Source organism: Triticum urartu, chromosome 4A, assembly GCF_056163025.1.
Source record: "Triticum urartu cultivar PI428250 chromosome 4A, HENAU_Tu73, whole genome shotgun sequence".
Taxonomy (NCBI): domain Eukaryota; kingdom Viridiplantae; phylum Streptophyta; class Magnoliopsida; order Poales; family Poaceae; genus Triticum; species Triticum urartu.
The window spans coordinates 60,550,244-60,564,950 of record NC_141876.1 but is presented as its reverse complement, the minus strand read 5'-3'; the positions used below and the strand labels follow the sequence as shown (position 1 = coordinate 60,564,950).

Below are 14,707 nucleotides of genomic sequence, written 5' to 3'. Positions count from 1 at the left end.
TTTGACCGATTCTTGCAAAAACTTACCAAATTTCAAAATGGCTGGGCTAAATTGGTTGAAAATTTCCCGATTGATCATTTAGGACTGAACCCACATGCCATAATTCTCCTTAACCGACTAATCAGAACAAATTTGTGTTTTTTGTTACCGATTAGACCTGAAGTTGTGGTTTTCTATTAAAAATCCTCGGAGTTGTGGTTTTGTGTTACCTCGACTCCAAAAGATGTGTATTTATCCAATTTCCTCAAAAATAAAATACTTTACGACATTTTCCAAGACGGCACTACATGGTTTGAACACTTGCTTTGAGCAGTCCACGGTTGCGATCTGCTATACAATGGGATGGGGCGTCATTTACCATCCATTTTATTTGTACACATCGGTTTAGGACCATGCACGCCTGACGACATTGAAAGTCTTGTTTCTGCCCATGGCAGCGCACACAGAAGAGGATCTCACCGACGGTCACAAGGTTCATCACAGTCTGGACACATGGCAAGGCTGCATATGGTCTGACAACTGCCTCCTCAAGATCTTCCCGGCCGGCGATTTGGGGATGGAGTCGACGAACACCACCTTGCGGACCTTCTTGTACGGCGCCACCTGCTTCGCCACGTGCTCCATGACCTGCGCCTCCGTGACCTTGCTCCCGGGCTGCCGCACCACGAGCGCCATGGGTATCTCTCCCGCCTCTTCGTGAGGATACCTGCAAATCCAGTGAAGCCGTCAGTACTGCAGGAGCAGGCATCGTTTACATGTTCATCGTATAGCATCACTCCAACCAAGGGTACAAAGCCCCTTGTCTCTATTTGCATACAAGCAAAGTACATCTCACAGCTATGTAGGCAGTTTTTTTTTTTCATTTCAACCGTGCTCCTGTAATCCTGATTTGTAATCTGCCATGTTAATGTAAAATTCAGGACATGTTGCAACGGAGAAACCGAGAAAGCGGCCAGCAAGTTCGATTCAGAGTACGAACGAGATTTCTCGAGATTATTACGTATTTTAGTGGGGGTAATAACTTACGGCATAACTGCAGCATCCATAATTTCCGGCGACGATTGCAGGACAAGCTCCAGCTCTGCAGGCGCGACCTGCAACATTCAGTTTATCCAGCTAAGCATCATAACCATGCAAGCCAAGTTGGCCTATAATACTAACAAACACGTTGTTCAGGAGTTGATAAGAGCAGACCTGTCTTATATGACATTTGTCTTATATGACATTTGTCAAAATCAAGATTGCACCATTGTTTCTTTTGTAGCCAACAACTACGATCTAGCTTTTAGACGCAGGTTGTTTGGTGCATTGGAGGAGCAATGGGACTGGGTGGTGTGCGGGGCTAAAAAAAAAGTCTTTGAATGAGAATTCTGATATTGTCTCCTGGTCCTTGAATAGTGGGGGGAAATTCACCACTAAATCTGTATATAAGTGGCTGGAGAGAAACCTATCTGGACCTAACTATAAAAAGGTGTGGAAAGCTGCAATTCCCTTGAAAATAAAAAATTTCCTGTGGCAACTATTCCAAAATGTTGTGCTTACACGCGATAACATGCGACATAGGAATTGGCCGGGAAATCCTATGTGCTCGTTTTGCACGGAGGTGGAAACTTCTAATCATCTATTCTTCACTTGTTCACTCGCCCGTACGGTCTGGGGCGTGCTGGGGCTGACTGCGGGGGTCTCTTGTGCCCCCAGGTCTATTTGGCAGTGCTTTGCTTGGCTGTATAAGTTTTTCCCAAGGAGGAAGAAATTTTATATGATGATTATTGCAGCCGTGTGTTGGGCGATTTGGTGCCTCCGCAACAAAACTACTTTTGACAAGTATAATGCTCGTACTCCTTTGGAGGCTGTCTTCACTGCTTGTTCTTTTATGTTATACTGGGCAGGGCTGCTTAAGGAGGAAGACAAGACGAGATTCCAAGTGGGGGTGAAGAGGCTGGCTAATGTGGCGGCTGCCCTGGCGGACAGATCATATGCTCGCGGCAGGCTGCTCTTGGGAGGTGGGGATGGTATTCAGATTGGGGAGCTGTCTTAATCCTGTTATCTTTAGATTGGCGTATATCCACTGGGGTCTGATGCCCGCTGGAGTTGTTCTTTTGATGATACTGATTCATCCTCTCTAGAGTCCTATGGTCTAGATAGGTGCTTTTGGTCCGAGTAGTGGTTGAAGTGTCGTCAGGTTTTCGCCCCACAGCTGATAGTCCGTTCTAGGGCTGTCATGCGGTGGGTTTCCTGTCGATGCGCCAACTCGCTCGTGCCCCTTTCAGTCTCCTTTTGCTGGGTAGTTTTCGTTAGCTAGCTCGGTGCTTATCTTGTGAACATGATCGACAAAGACTGATGTATTTCCGTTGATTGCAAAATTAATGGAAAGGGGTATGAGCCCGGTTGGATAAGAGCAGACCTGATAGGCCTTGTACTTGATGAGCTCCTTGAGCCGATCCACCACGAACAGAAACCCATCCTCATCAATGTAGCAAAGGTCGCCGGTCTTGAGCCAGCCTTCCGAATCGAACGCGGCCGCGTTCGCCTCGTCGTCGCCGACGTAACCTGCACACACAAAAACCGTAAGTAATCTCAGCGCAGCGTCACAGCAATCTGCGCACACTGAGGGCAATGTGCGTTGCAGGACGATGCTCGTGGGTTCACCTGTCATGATTGAAGGACCTCTCACGCACAGCTCCCCTTTCCGCCCGACCGGCAAGGGCTCGCCGGTGATGATGTCGACGATCTTCACCTCGACGTTGTGGGAGATGCGGCCAGCGGAGCCCACGCGGGAGCACTCGTCCCGGTCGATCATCAAGGATATGCCTCCAGCCTCCGTCGAGCCATAACCCTGAAGCGGATTTACGCCACAAGGTTTTAGGAAACATACTGAAAAATCTCCGTCGACAGAAATGACTCGTTTAACTACGATCAGCTTGAAACGCATGAAAAACCGTCAAAGAATTACGATCGTCGACATACTCCTCAACTACTCCTGAATTAACCCAACGAGATTCAGATCTACCAGATCCGGATCCGACAGACCACTTATTACTTGCCAGGTTCCCAGCGACACCAAACCCTTGCCGATGCAGCACATGGGCAATTGCAGGTGAGTGAGTGATGTGCAAGTAACGCAATTGTCGGCGGTTAAAAGCGGCCGAGATCATGACCTAGTCGGCTGGCGCGCGTCGGAGATTTTGTGCGATCTCAGTCCCATCACATGGTTTGTGATCCACCATCGATCCCGGCTATTGATTGCTGAAGCAACATCATTGCAGGAGAGGCACTGATGAGAACATGCATGGCGCGGCAGGAACCGTAAACTTGGGTACTCCCATGTCGGTCCCCCCGCCCCGGCGACATGACAGGCATGCATGCATACGAACCAGGATAGATGTGCCTCATGAACAAGGTTGGAATCATGTGTTTAATGCTGTTGGGTACTCCTACGTACTAGTACTGTGATTCTGTGCTTGGTTCCAAGGATCCAAGGCTGACAGTGGACACCGTGGTTCAGAGTTTTCGTTTCTGAAATATTTTGGGCAACATTGGAACACTGACATTTCGGCTTTTGCCGTTTTCAACTTGATAAATGACCAAATGTCCACGCCAACTTGACTGAATTTCAATCAAAAATTCAAATAACTCGATTATAGTTTGACTATGGCGCGAAATATGGGTACTTGTCGTAGCTCGTTTCCGGCTCTCTATATGTCATTCCTTGTACCTTCTTGTGTGTGTCGAGGGCTACATGTTGTAGCCGATTTGTTGTATATCGATCTTGTTTGTGAAAATGAAAATGGTCCGGGCCGACTTTTGCCCGCCCTAGCAGCTTAAGAAAACCGATGGCCCGAATTGTTGTTACTTAAGATTATCATGTTAGACTAGTATTGTTGATGTATGCTCATCTTTCATGCCACATTTCTTTTGTGAAGGATGTCCTAAATAAATTCAACTGAAAAAAATAAGTTGCTATGTCAATATTGTCTAATTTTGAAACCTCAAATCCCGCCCCATAGCCATACCCAACCTACCTACGCTCGACGTGCCTAGCCATCACCTCTGAGATCTCCACGGTGGATCAGCCTCGAGCAATTTCCCTCTTGAGTCTCGCCGCCACCAGCCGGGTTGACCACATCTCCTGCTCGGGCTATGTCTAATCCGATAGGGGGTCAAAACGAAAAGCCCCCCTCCCCACTCGCACTTGTCTAACCTAGAACTCTCCTTCGCATGAGACTGCTCGCTCATGGCTCGGCCTCGGGGCCAGACGCTGCTCTCCACCCGGAATTGACTAATCCAAATCATATTTTTAACTGATGAATCACTAAACCGTGTGGACGGGCCATGGCTTGAGCAGTGACAGGCTCTGGCGGAGAGGTAGCTTGAGATGTGAGATTTAATTCGGTTTATCTTTTAAGAAGTTTGGAGAGAAAACACCGCTACTATATTAAGCACATTTCTCTTCCCAAAATGAAAGCTGCACTTTTGGTGAAATCGCCACATATTTTCTTACAAACATATTTTATGTAATTTACGTATACGCGTGTGAGTGCTAATTATCCATATATACTACTAGTGTGAGGCCGGTCAAGGTCAAGCAAAAATAGTGCGGAAGTATTACTAATATTTTATTACTTTTATATCTCCACAAAAAACGGTTACTTTTTTTGCGGGGTTTACAAGTCCGTTGGATTTACAAGTGGGGCGTATTGTTATAATTTAACTAATAAAATATGTATAGTGTGCTGTAAAAATATATGGTTATGAACTTCATTTGATGACAAATTTTGAAGTATATTTTTTGAAAAATATAATGATATATTTTTAGTCAATTGATTGAAGACCTAAAAATCCGCACCCGATTTATAAACCCGATGAAAAGAGTATCCGATATATGCGTCCCGTTGGAGTACCTGAAAAGGCTCGCTGCTCGTCAGTCATCACGGTGATTGGTATTCCCCAACGTTCTTCTGGAATCTCGATACCTTTATGTGGTAGTACAGTATTTTCAATTGCGTAGATCGCGAGCTACTCTCCTTTTCTTTCATTAATTATGGCCCCTACTCCCTAAATCTTTAAGCCTCCTTTGGTTTAGAGGAATTTCATAGGAATTCTAGAGAATAGGATTCTTATAGGATTTTTTTCCTTTAGAGCCTTTTGGTTCATAGGAATGGATTCCTATTCCTACATAGGATTGGTTCCTATCCTCCACATTTCATAGGAAAATAAAGAAGAGCCTAGACTTAATGAAAAAATTCTTTTGGTGTCAACCAAATGACATCTTGTTTCCTATTCCTACTCATAGGATTTGAGATACATGTCATCTCATTTCCTATCAGATTCCTATTCCTATGATAATCCTATCATATGAACCAAAAGAAGCATAAATGGGCCTTGCTTGAACCTTGAAGAAAACACTGAAGTAGAAGCACTCTCTAAACTGAAGCACACTCATTCCGTCATTCTAACAAAGAGGCGACGAAGCAAATGCTCCAAGGAGAAATGGATACATGTTCGTCATTGTTCCGTTCGACGCAATTCGTGGGTTCAGTTTTGCAGGTGGTTGTTTTTTCCAAATAAAAAGTCGTGCTGACTTTTTTGTGTGATGTTGTACGGGTGGATTAGTCTTGGTTTTGGCTGTCCCGTCCACATCCCCAACCGTCATATTAGTTGTATTCTGACACTACAAGTGGAGCATTGTGAGTACAATTAGGGTCAGCAGCATCACAATTTTGTAGTATCTTACATAGCGTCCACCGATGTCACGATCGAAAATAGTCGTACCTTTTGTTCGGGGTATAATCAAGTTATAGTGTTATTTCTTATGCCGCAGCTTTAATCATGTACTCCCTCTGTAAACTAATATAATAGTGATCTAAACGCTCTTATATTAGTTTACAGAAGGAGTATAAATGTATAATTTATAGCCACTGTCCCATGAAAACCAATAGGGCGGCTCATTTGCTTGCTACTAAAGTGGCTCATCCACAAGACATTGTTTTTCTTTTTCTGCAGGGGAAACGTATTGAACGCTGAGCACCTGATTTCCCGTTCATGTAATAGCGGATGACCGTATCTCTATTTACCAACATAATATAATCCCCCGTAAAGGCTTTCCTTAAAAAAAATATAACTTTGAAACAATCACCATTGCAACAACAAAAACATACGTAGGCAATCCAAACAAAAATGCCTGCCGCTTGATTGGAAGCCATCTACTTTGCCAACCTCCCTAAACTTACGAATTTCTGGCAAGTTTTGGAGTTGAAGGCTACCTCACTTTTGGACACCAATCAAACACATTCATATTTGTTGATTGGGTTGTTCATTTACTCGCATCTTCCCTTTCTCTCATTTCATCCTACCTGATGAATCGATCCTAAAATATCACATTCAGCGGCGGAATCTGCAGATGGGAATATATATGGCAGTTTTGCTTTATCCGTAATGGTGGAAGGGCCTTCGGTTAGTTGTTTAAAACAACATTACAACTTTTCTTTAACTTAGTGTCAGACGTGTCTGAACAGTCTAACATAGTTGGTGGGGACATTGAATGTGCAATGTTACAACATTTTTTAAGGTGGCTTATTATTATGGTGTTTCTCAATTGATATATCTATATTTTTCTTGTTTCACCAATTCTTTCGATATGTGTTCTCTGTCCTATGGCACTAGCTTGTTGAGCTTCATGCCGAAGAAAGTCGGTCATGTATAGTTCACTCGAAAAATCAAACCCTCTTTAGTAGTGCTCGGTCATAATAGTGCTCGGTAATTTGGACCTCTACATCATTTTCTGAATCCAATTTGTCTCATATTCAAATAGAGCACGCTAAACATGTAATGATTTTTTTAATGTTTCTTGAAACTAGCTGGGACATTGTTATCTTCACCAAAACTTATAAACAATTTATTGTTCTAGACCCAGGGGACGACATCTCTCTACTGCAGTATACCTGCTGCTTGCAAATTTGTTCTTTATACGATGCGTTTGTCGACCCCATTTATGTTAGACAAAGGTATCAATGAACATTATTGTACTTCCTCTGTAAAGAAATATAAGACTGTTTAGATCACTACTTTAATGATTTATAAACGCTTTTATATTTCTTTATAAAGAGGGTACGATGCGTTTCGAGTATTGATCCATGTAATTTGGCCTTATGAAGATTTCTTACGAGACTTGTCACATCCATTTTGATCCCCTTTGGACCTCTATAGCACTTTCTGAATCCAATTTCCCACATATTCAAACAGAGCACGCTACGCACGCAGCTATTTTTCTAATGGTTCTTGAAACTGGCTGGCACATTATTTCACCAAAACTTTTTTTTGCAGGTTTATTTCACCAAAACTTATCAACCATTTATCGTTCTAGACCCAGCAGACAACGACATCTCTCTATCTTCCAAGTGCAGTGTACCTGCTGCTTGCGATTTTGTTCTTTATACGATGCGTTTGTCGATCCCGTTTATGTTAGACAAAGGAAACATTGGGTGTACTTCCTCTTGGACTGTATACAAGTACTTTTCTTTTAACTGTATATATGTGTATACTTGTTTTTTGAACTTTGTGCTTTCTGTTGACATTGTTTGTTTCGAGGTTGCTTACTACATATTTTCTCCGTTTCAGATTATTCGTCGCAGAAATGAGTGTATCTAGAACTAAAATACATCTAGATACATCCATACTTGGGACAAATAATTCGGAAACGAAGGGACTACATTGTACTGCTTTTTGTTAGTGATGAAAAAGCTAAACGTTTTCTTCGGAAAAAGAAAAGAAAAGCATAAACATTTCGAATAGAAGAAACGACATATACTGTAGATGTGGAAACACTAACCATGCACAGATCCACGTGAGGGAACCGCCGGCGGAACTGCTCCGCCACCGACGTCGGCAGAGGGGCGCCGCCGCAGACCACCCGCGCCAGACTCGTCAGCCGGCACCGGTCCTTCGTCATCCCCAGCACCACGGGAGGCGCCGCCGTCATCTCCGTGACCTCCCACCGCTGCGCCGCCTCCAGCATCCCCCTTAACCCCGCCCGCGTGGCCGCGTCCGTCATCACGACGGTGGTAAGCCCCTGCGCCAGCCCGTTCAGCGCGAAGAAGAAACCCATGGAGTGGAACATGGGAGCGCCCATCAGAGTCCTCTCGTGGACCTTCCGCGGCCTCACGTGCCGGGCATGGAACCCCGCCGCCTGCGCGATGAAGCTCCGATGCGGCAGCGCCGCCGCCTTCACCCGCCCTGTCGTGCCGGAGGAGTACTGGATCGTCGCTGTCGCTGACTGGCACACTGCTCCGGTGTCAAGCGGCGCCGACTCGTTCACCCCGGCTTGGTCGCTGTGCAGGAGGGAGCGGAAGTGCGGGGAGTCGAGGAGGATGGTGGGGAGGCCGGCGGGGAGCTTGGCGGCGGTGGAGGAGACGGCGAAGGCGACGGACGCGCCGGACAGGGCGACGAGGCGCGCGACCTCGCCGGCGGTGAGGGCCGGGTTGGCCGGGGACACGACGACGCCGACGGCGAGGAGCGCGAAGTAGAGCACGGGCACGTCGAGGCGCGCGGGGGCGAGGACAAAGGCCACGTCGCCGCGGCCGAGCGGGACCGCGCGCGATCGCAGGGCGCCCACGAGCGCGCGCACCTGGGACAGGAACGCCGGGTAGGAGACGGCCTCGCCGGTGGCGGCGTCGAGGAGCGCGGGGTGCGCGGGGAGAGGGGACGGCAGCAGCGACAGCGCGAAGGCCGGGAATGTGAGCGGGGCGTCCGCCGGCGGCAGCGGCAGCGGCGGGCGGAGGCTGACGAAGGACCTGGTGGTTGCGCGGTAGCCGGTGCGGGCGTCGATGGCGCCGCTGCGTTCGGCGAGGGCGCTGGACATTTTCAATGGGGAAACTCGTGGTCGTGAGTGAGGTGAAGTGAGGAGCTGGGAGGCGCAGAGGTGGCGGGGGAGGGAGGCTGTGGCATTTGACAGGGAAGCCTGCGGCAATGGATTTGAGCAGCGGTGGTTGACAAGGACCAGTAATCAATCGGGCAGGCTAGTAGACAAGTCACGCGGCAGTGGTAGCAGAGCAGGCATATCTGTCATCTAGCCCTCTCGATTCTCGATGCTTGGCACGTGCACAAAATATGCATTACCCCTTCGGTCTAAAGTGCGTCTCCCAGACGGACTCTCAAATCTGCCGTGACCGTCCGGACTATACGATTCGTATGGAGTTAATTGCAGCGAAGTATCACACTTGAGACAGCTATAACGAGTCAGTACCATTATTCAGATTTTTTGCAAGTCAGTACCACGTTTGAGGCTAGTCGTTGCAATACGGGCTAAGCCGCGTATAACTCTGTATTGACGCTGTATCTGACAACCCGGCCCCACCAGTCAGTTGACCAGCCGCCGAACCGGCTCGGTCTGTCTACCTGGTCGAACCCAACTCCCTCGAACCCAACTCACTCACTCCCCACGAACCCTAGCCCTCGCCCCGCTCGAGCTCTCACCCGCCGATTCGCCGCCGACCGCCGCGCATTCCCCTGCCGCCACTGCGCCATGGTCCACGAGGATGAGAGCAGCGACGACTACTCCAGCCTGCAGTATATGAACTCCTCCGACGACGACAGCATGTTGTACCGGGTTAGTGGTTTAGCTAGGGTTAGGGTTAGTGTTCCTGCTTTGGGGATTTGATCTTTGATTTGGGGGGTTTTGGTTCATTTTGCTACTACAGATCCCTGCCAGCATTGAAGACCAAGACTACATGGGCATTGAGACTGAAACCATTGTTCCCTACCAGCACCATGGGCTGCCATGTGAGAGGCGTGTAGCCTTTGAGGGATTTGACACGGGCAAGAGGTTCTTAGCCTGTCCTCTGAAAGTAAGATTCTGTACTTTCTATGTTCTGTTTATTAAAATGAGTTGGTAGTAGCCCCACAGTATTTTTAATTAGTAGTAGTTTGGTCCAAGTTAGATTATCTTCTTGTGATTGCAATTCTTTATCCAATTACTAGTACTGATGCATTGATGCTGGTCATTGGAGTAGGCATATGTTAATTTAATATGTGGCCAAGAGCTTAGTTTCGAGTGCACAGCATTGTTTAAGCTTTGATCCTGATAGTTTAGGCTTTATGAGTGCTTTATAGTTGATGTACTTTTTGTTATGATTAAATAATGTGGCTATGTGATTTGGTTGCCGTGCACATGCTGTGTTGTTCTTCAGTTAGTTAGTTCTGTTGTTTTTTAGTTCTTTACTTAAGATCATATTCTTTAATTGTAATATTTAGTGTAGTTGTGATGTTCTTTACAATCAAATCCTTTAACAAATATAGGTGCTGAATATATTGCAAGAAGGTCAGAACTGTGGCTCTGTTGAATGGGTTGACCCAGAGTGGCCTCCTACAATGCAGAATGCATTGTTGAAGCTATGGGAAATGTATCAAGATAGTAGGAGTGATAGGAGGAAGGATAACCTGGAGAATTCACTCACTATTCACAATTTGACAGAAGAAAAAAATAAATTGGAGGCCAACTATGACAAATTAGTTGAAGATGTTCATCAACTTTTAAATGCCCAAGAGGATAGGGTGCTGGATTTCAGATATTTGCAGTCTAAGATGGAGAGTGCAGAGGAGAGGAAAGCTGAGGTGACCAACTCAGTTGTCTCAGATATGAAGACTGAGATGGAGAAGAAAGATGCAGAGATATTCAAGCTGCAAGGGAAGTATGAAGTCCTGATGAACCTGACAAAAGCCCAAGGCACTGTCATCAGGAACATGAAGTTCAACCATTTGAAAGAGAAGGAAGTGCATAGTGCAGCCATGAGGAACTTGCAGTTCCAGGTTGAAGAACTAACTAAGTCTATGGAGAAGCTCAAGCAAGAGAATCTGAAGCTGATGCAGGTTGATGAAGTCACTAAGTCTCAGGAAGAGCTCACCCAAGAGAATCTGAAGCTGAAGGATCACATTGGTGATCTGAAAAAGGGACATGATAAGCTCATCCAAGAGAATCTCCAGCTGAAGGGTCACATGGGTGATCTAAAAAAGGGACACGACAAGCTCACTAAAGACAGGGCTCAGCCCAAGCTTCAGATTGCTGATATGTTGAAGGCAGAGGAGAAGAACAAGTAGAAGATGAAGGGGATCCAGGCCATCTTGGATGAATGAACAAGATGAAGAGGCTGCTTAGCTGAACTTTTGTGAAGTAGTATCAATGGATCTGTTCTGTATGTGTATGGTTCTGTAAGAATCTATTAAGTATGTTGAACTCCAGTTTGAATTATGGGTCTGTTAGAAGTTATGAACTATGTTGAACTCCAGTATGTTGCTGTAAGAATCTATTATGGTTATGTTCTATGTGGATCTATTAGTTGGAATTATCTTGCTTTCATATATGCTTCATAGAATGGTGAAGTTAAGAAGTTTTGTCATCTTTGTTTCATGGATGTAGATAGATAGATAGATAGATAGAATGGAAAAGCTATATTGGGTTCCGTCGATGTCGACAACCCCTAAAGTCTAAATTTTGGCTATGTTGGGTTCCCTCGATGTCGACAACCCCTAAAGACTACACTTTGGCTATTTTGGGTTCCGTCGACGTTGACAACCCCTAAAGACTAAAACTTTGGCTATATTGGGTTCCGTCGACGTCGACAACCCCTAAAGACTAAAACTTTGGCTATGTTGGGTTCCGTCGACGTCGACAACCCCTAAAGACTAAAACTTTGGCTATTTTGGGTTCTGTCAACGTCGACAACCCCTAAAGACTACACTTTGGCTATTTTGGGTTCCGTCGACGTCGACAACCCCTAAAGACTAAAACTTTGGCTATATTGGGTTCCGTCAACGTCGACAACCCCTAAAGACTAAAACTTTGGCTATATTGGGTTCCGTCGACGTCGACAACCCCTAAAGACTAAAACTTTGGCTATGTTGGGTTCCGTCGACATCGACCACCCCTAAAGACTAAAACTTTGGCTATGTTGGGTTCCGTCGACGTCGACAACCCCTAAAGACTACACTTTGGCTATTTTGGGTTCCGTCGATGTCGACAACCCCTAAAGACTAAAACTTTGGCTATTTTGGGTTCCGTCAACGTCGACAACCCCTAAAGACTAAAAATTTGGCTATATTGGGTTCCGTCGAGGTCGACAACCCCTAAAGACTACATTTTGGCTATGTTGGGTTCCGTCGATGTCGACAACCCCTAAAGACTAAAACTTTGGCTATTTTGGGTTTCGTCGACGTCGACAACCCCTAAAGACTACACTTTGGCTATTTTGGGTTCTGTCGACGTCGACAACCCCTAAAGACTAAAACTTTGGCTATATTGGGTTCCGTCGACGTCGACAACCCCTAAAGACTAAAACTTTGGCTATATTGGGTTCCGTCGACGTCGACAACCCCTAAAGACTAAAACTTTGGCTATGTTGGGTTCCGTCGACGTCGACAACCCCTAAAGATTAAAACTTTGGCTATGTTGGGTTCCGTCGACATTGACAACCCCTAAAGACTAAATTTTGGCTATGTTGGGTTCCGTCGATGTCGACAACCCCTAAAGACTACACTTTGGCTATTTTGGGTTCCGTCGACGTCGACAACCCCTAAAGACTAAAACTTTGGCTATTTTGTGTTCCGTCGACGTCGACAACCCCTAAAGACTAAATTTTGGCTATGTTGGGTTCCGTCGACGTCGACAACCCCTAAAGACTACACTTTGGCTATTTTGGGTTCCGTCGACGTCGACAACCCCTAAAGACTAAAACTTTGGCTATATTGGGGCATAACTGACATAGTTTAGATTCATGAATAATAACAGATAGAGTACTCTAACAGATAGCATACATAACTTGCCCCTCATCTCTTGGGGCATCACTGATATAGTTTAGAAACATGACTCATACATAATAGAAAGAGTACTCCTCCAGAAAGCATGTCAACCCAAAATGATAACTGTTTTGAAACATAAATAACTTGCCCCCTCATATCTTGGGCATAACTGACATAGTTTAGAAACATGAGACATGACAGTTAGGTATTTCCACTTGTAGTAAAAAAGGCCATCCATCCAGTATGCTCTTGCTGGTGCTCTTGCTGGTGCAGCCTCTGCTCTTGCTGGTGCTCTTGCTGGTGCTCTTGCTGGTGCTGCCTGTGCTTCATCAACATTCCTTGATCTTCTAGATGCCTTGCAAAAATGAAGGAAACATGAAGAGAAGGAAACATACAATAAATACAAAACATATATAGTACTAGTTAACAAGGTGCTTACCACATGCTTATTTTTTCTCAAAGCCAACTCTGGTTTCAATTGTTTGCTGCAGCTGGTGTATCTATGGCCTTGGAGCCCACATTTGCTGCATGTTATAGTGGCCATTCTTGAACTCTCTTTTGGCTTTGGAACCTCAAATCTGCCCTTTATCCTCTTCTCTTTCCTTCTTCCCTTCTTTACATGAAATTTAGGTGGCTCTATGTCTGGTCCTGTTGTCTTTGTCCAATCATGTTCACCAGGAACAGGATATATCATTGGTTCATATGCTGCTAGGTAAAATGGTTTTTTGAAGAATTTGCACACATAGTCCTCTGGAAACCTTTTTGCCTTGTTAATTGCTGATATTGCATGGTTGCATGGTGTGCCACTCAGGTCCCACTTTCTGCAACCACATGTATGAAGTTCCAAGTTGACAGCATGTGTTTGCTGCCCACTGGTTACTTGCCATAGATTAACACCAGCTTGAATGGGTTTACAGAATCTGGCCCTTTCCTTTTCCACCTCTAACTTCTCAGCATAATGGGGTGTGATCTCCCACAGAGCTGCCTTTCCACTCTCTCTATTCCTATGCCACCTCACCATCTGCTTATTCTTAATACCATCAATCATAGTCCTAATGGGTTTTTCCTAAAATCAAGGATGTACTTGTTGAACACCTCAGATAGGTTGTTAACAACCAAGTCTGTCTTACAGTTTGTGTCAAAAGCATGCCTAGCCCAGAATCTTGCAGGTATTCCACTCAGCCACTTCCAAGCTTCCTCACTCTCATTTTTTAGATCATTCATTGCAATGTCAAACTTGTGTTGGTTATAAGCATAACTAGCATTATCCATGCATTTCTTAAGATCTTCTCCCCTAAACCCAGCATTCTGGAAGTTTGCATACAAGTGCCTAGGGCAAAATCTTTGGTGGTAGTTTGGAAATACTTGATTAATTGCATTTAGTAGACCCTGTTGACATAGCATATCATACTAAGCTACTAACATCATAGTATAAGGACCAAATTTGCATAAAGATAAACAAGGGGATGCATTCATACCTTCTGTCTATCAGACATGATAGTATAAGTTCCAAATCATCCAACTTCTCCTCCTAGACATATCTTAAGTTGGTGCAGAAACCAACACCAATTTGTTGTATCCTCTTGTCCAACAATACCAAATGCCAGTGGGAAAATGTTGTTGTTGCCATCTCTACCAGTGGCAGCAAGTATTTGAGCTCCAGTGGTGAGCTTAATAAAGTAGCCATCAACACCTATATTGCATTTGTAAGATCAAATTCAGTAACTATATGAAACTATCAAACTATTCTATATATGTCATCTACAAGAATGGATACACAATTCTATATATGTCATATAAAAGCAATGAGCAAGTTCATTCACTATATAACACTACTAAACATACTTAAGCTGTACATGTCACTAACCTACTAAATAAAGCACTAAAATAAAGCATATAAAACATGTCACTAACCTAT

General features: G+C 45.1%; 1 protein-coding gene and 1 pseudogene across 1 annotated transcript; both read right to left on the bottom strand.

The window, feature by feature from the left end:
* Positions 1–247: 247 nt before the first annotated feature.
* On the bottom strand, positions 248–9,016 carry LOC125530354 (4-coumarate--CoA ligase-like 7). The gene is made up of 5 exons (XM_048694759.2): positions 7,829–9,016; positions 2,650–2,836; positions 2,405–2,550; positions 1,027–1,094; positions 248–706 (listed from the first exon to the last, which is right to left on the bottom strand). Exons 1-5 carry the CDS (start codon positions 8,855–8,857, stop codon positions 478–480), a joined length of 1,659 nt encoding a protein of 552 aa, XP_048550716.1. The 5' UTR covers positions 8,858–9,016; the 3' UTR covers positions 248–477.
* Positions 9,017–12,895: 3,879 nt separating this feature from the next.
* Positions 12,896–14,285, bottom strand: LOC147974764 (uncharacterized; annotated as a pseudogene).
* Between the last annotated feature and the right edge of the window lie 422 nt (positions 14,286–14,707).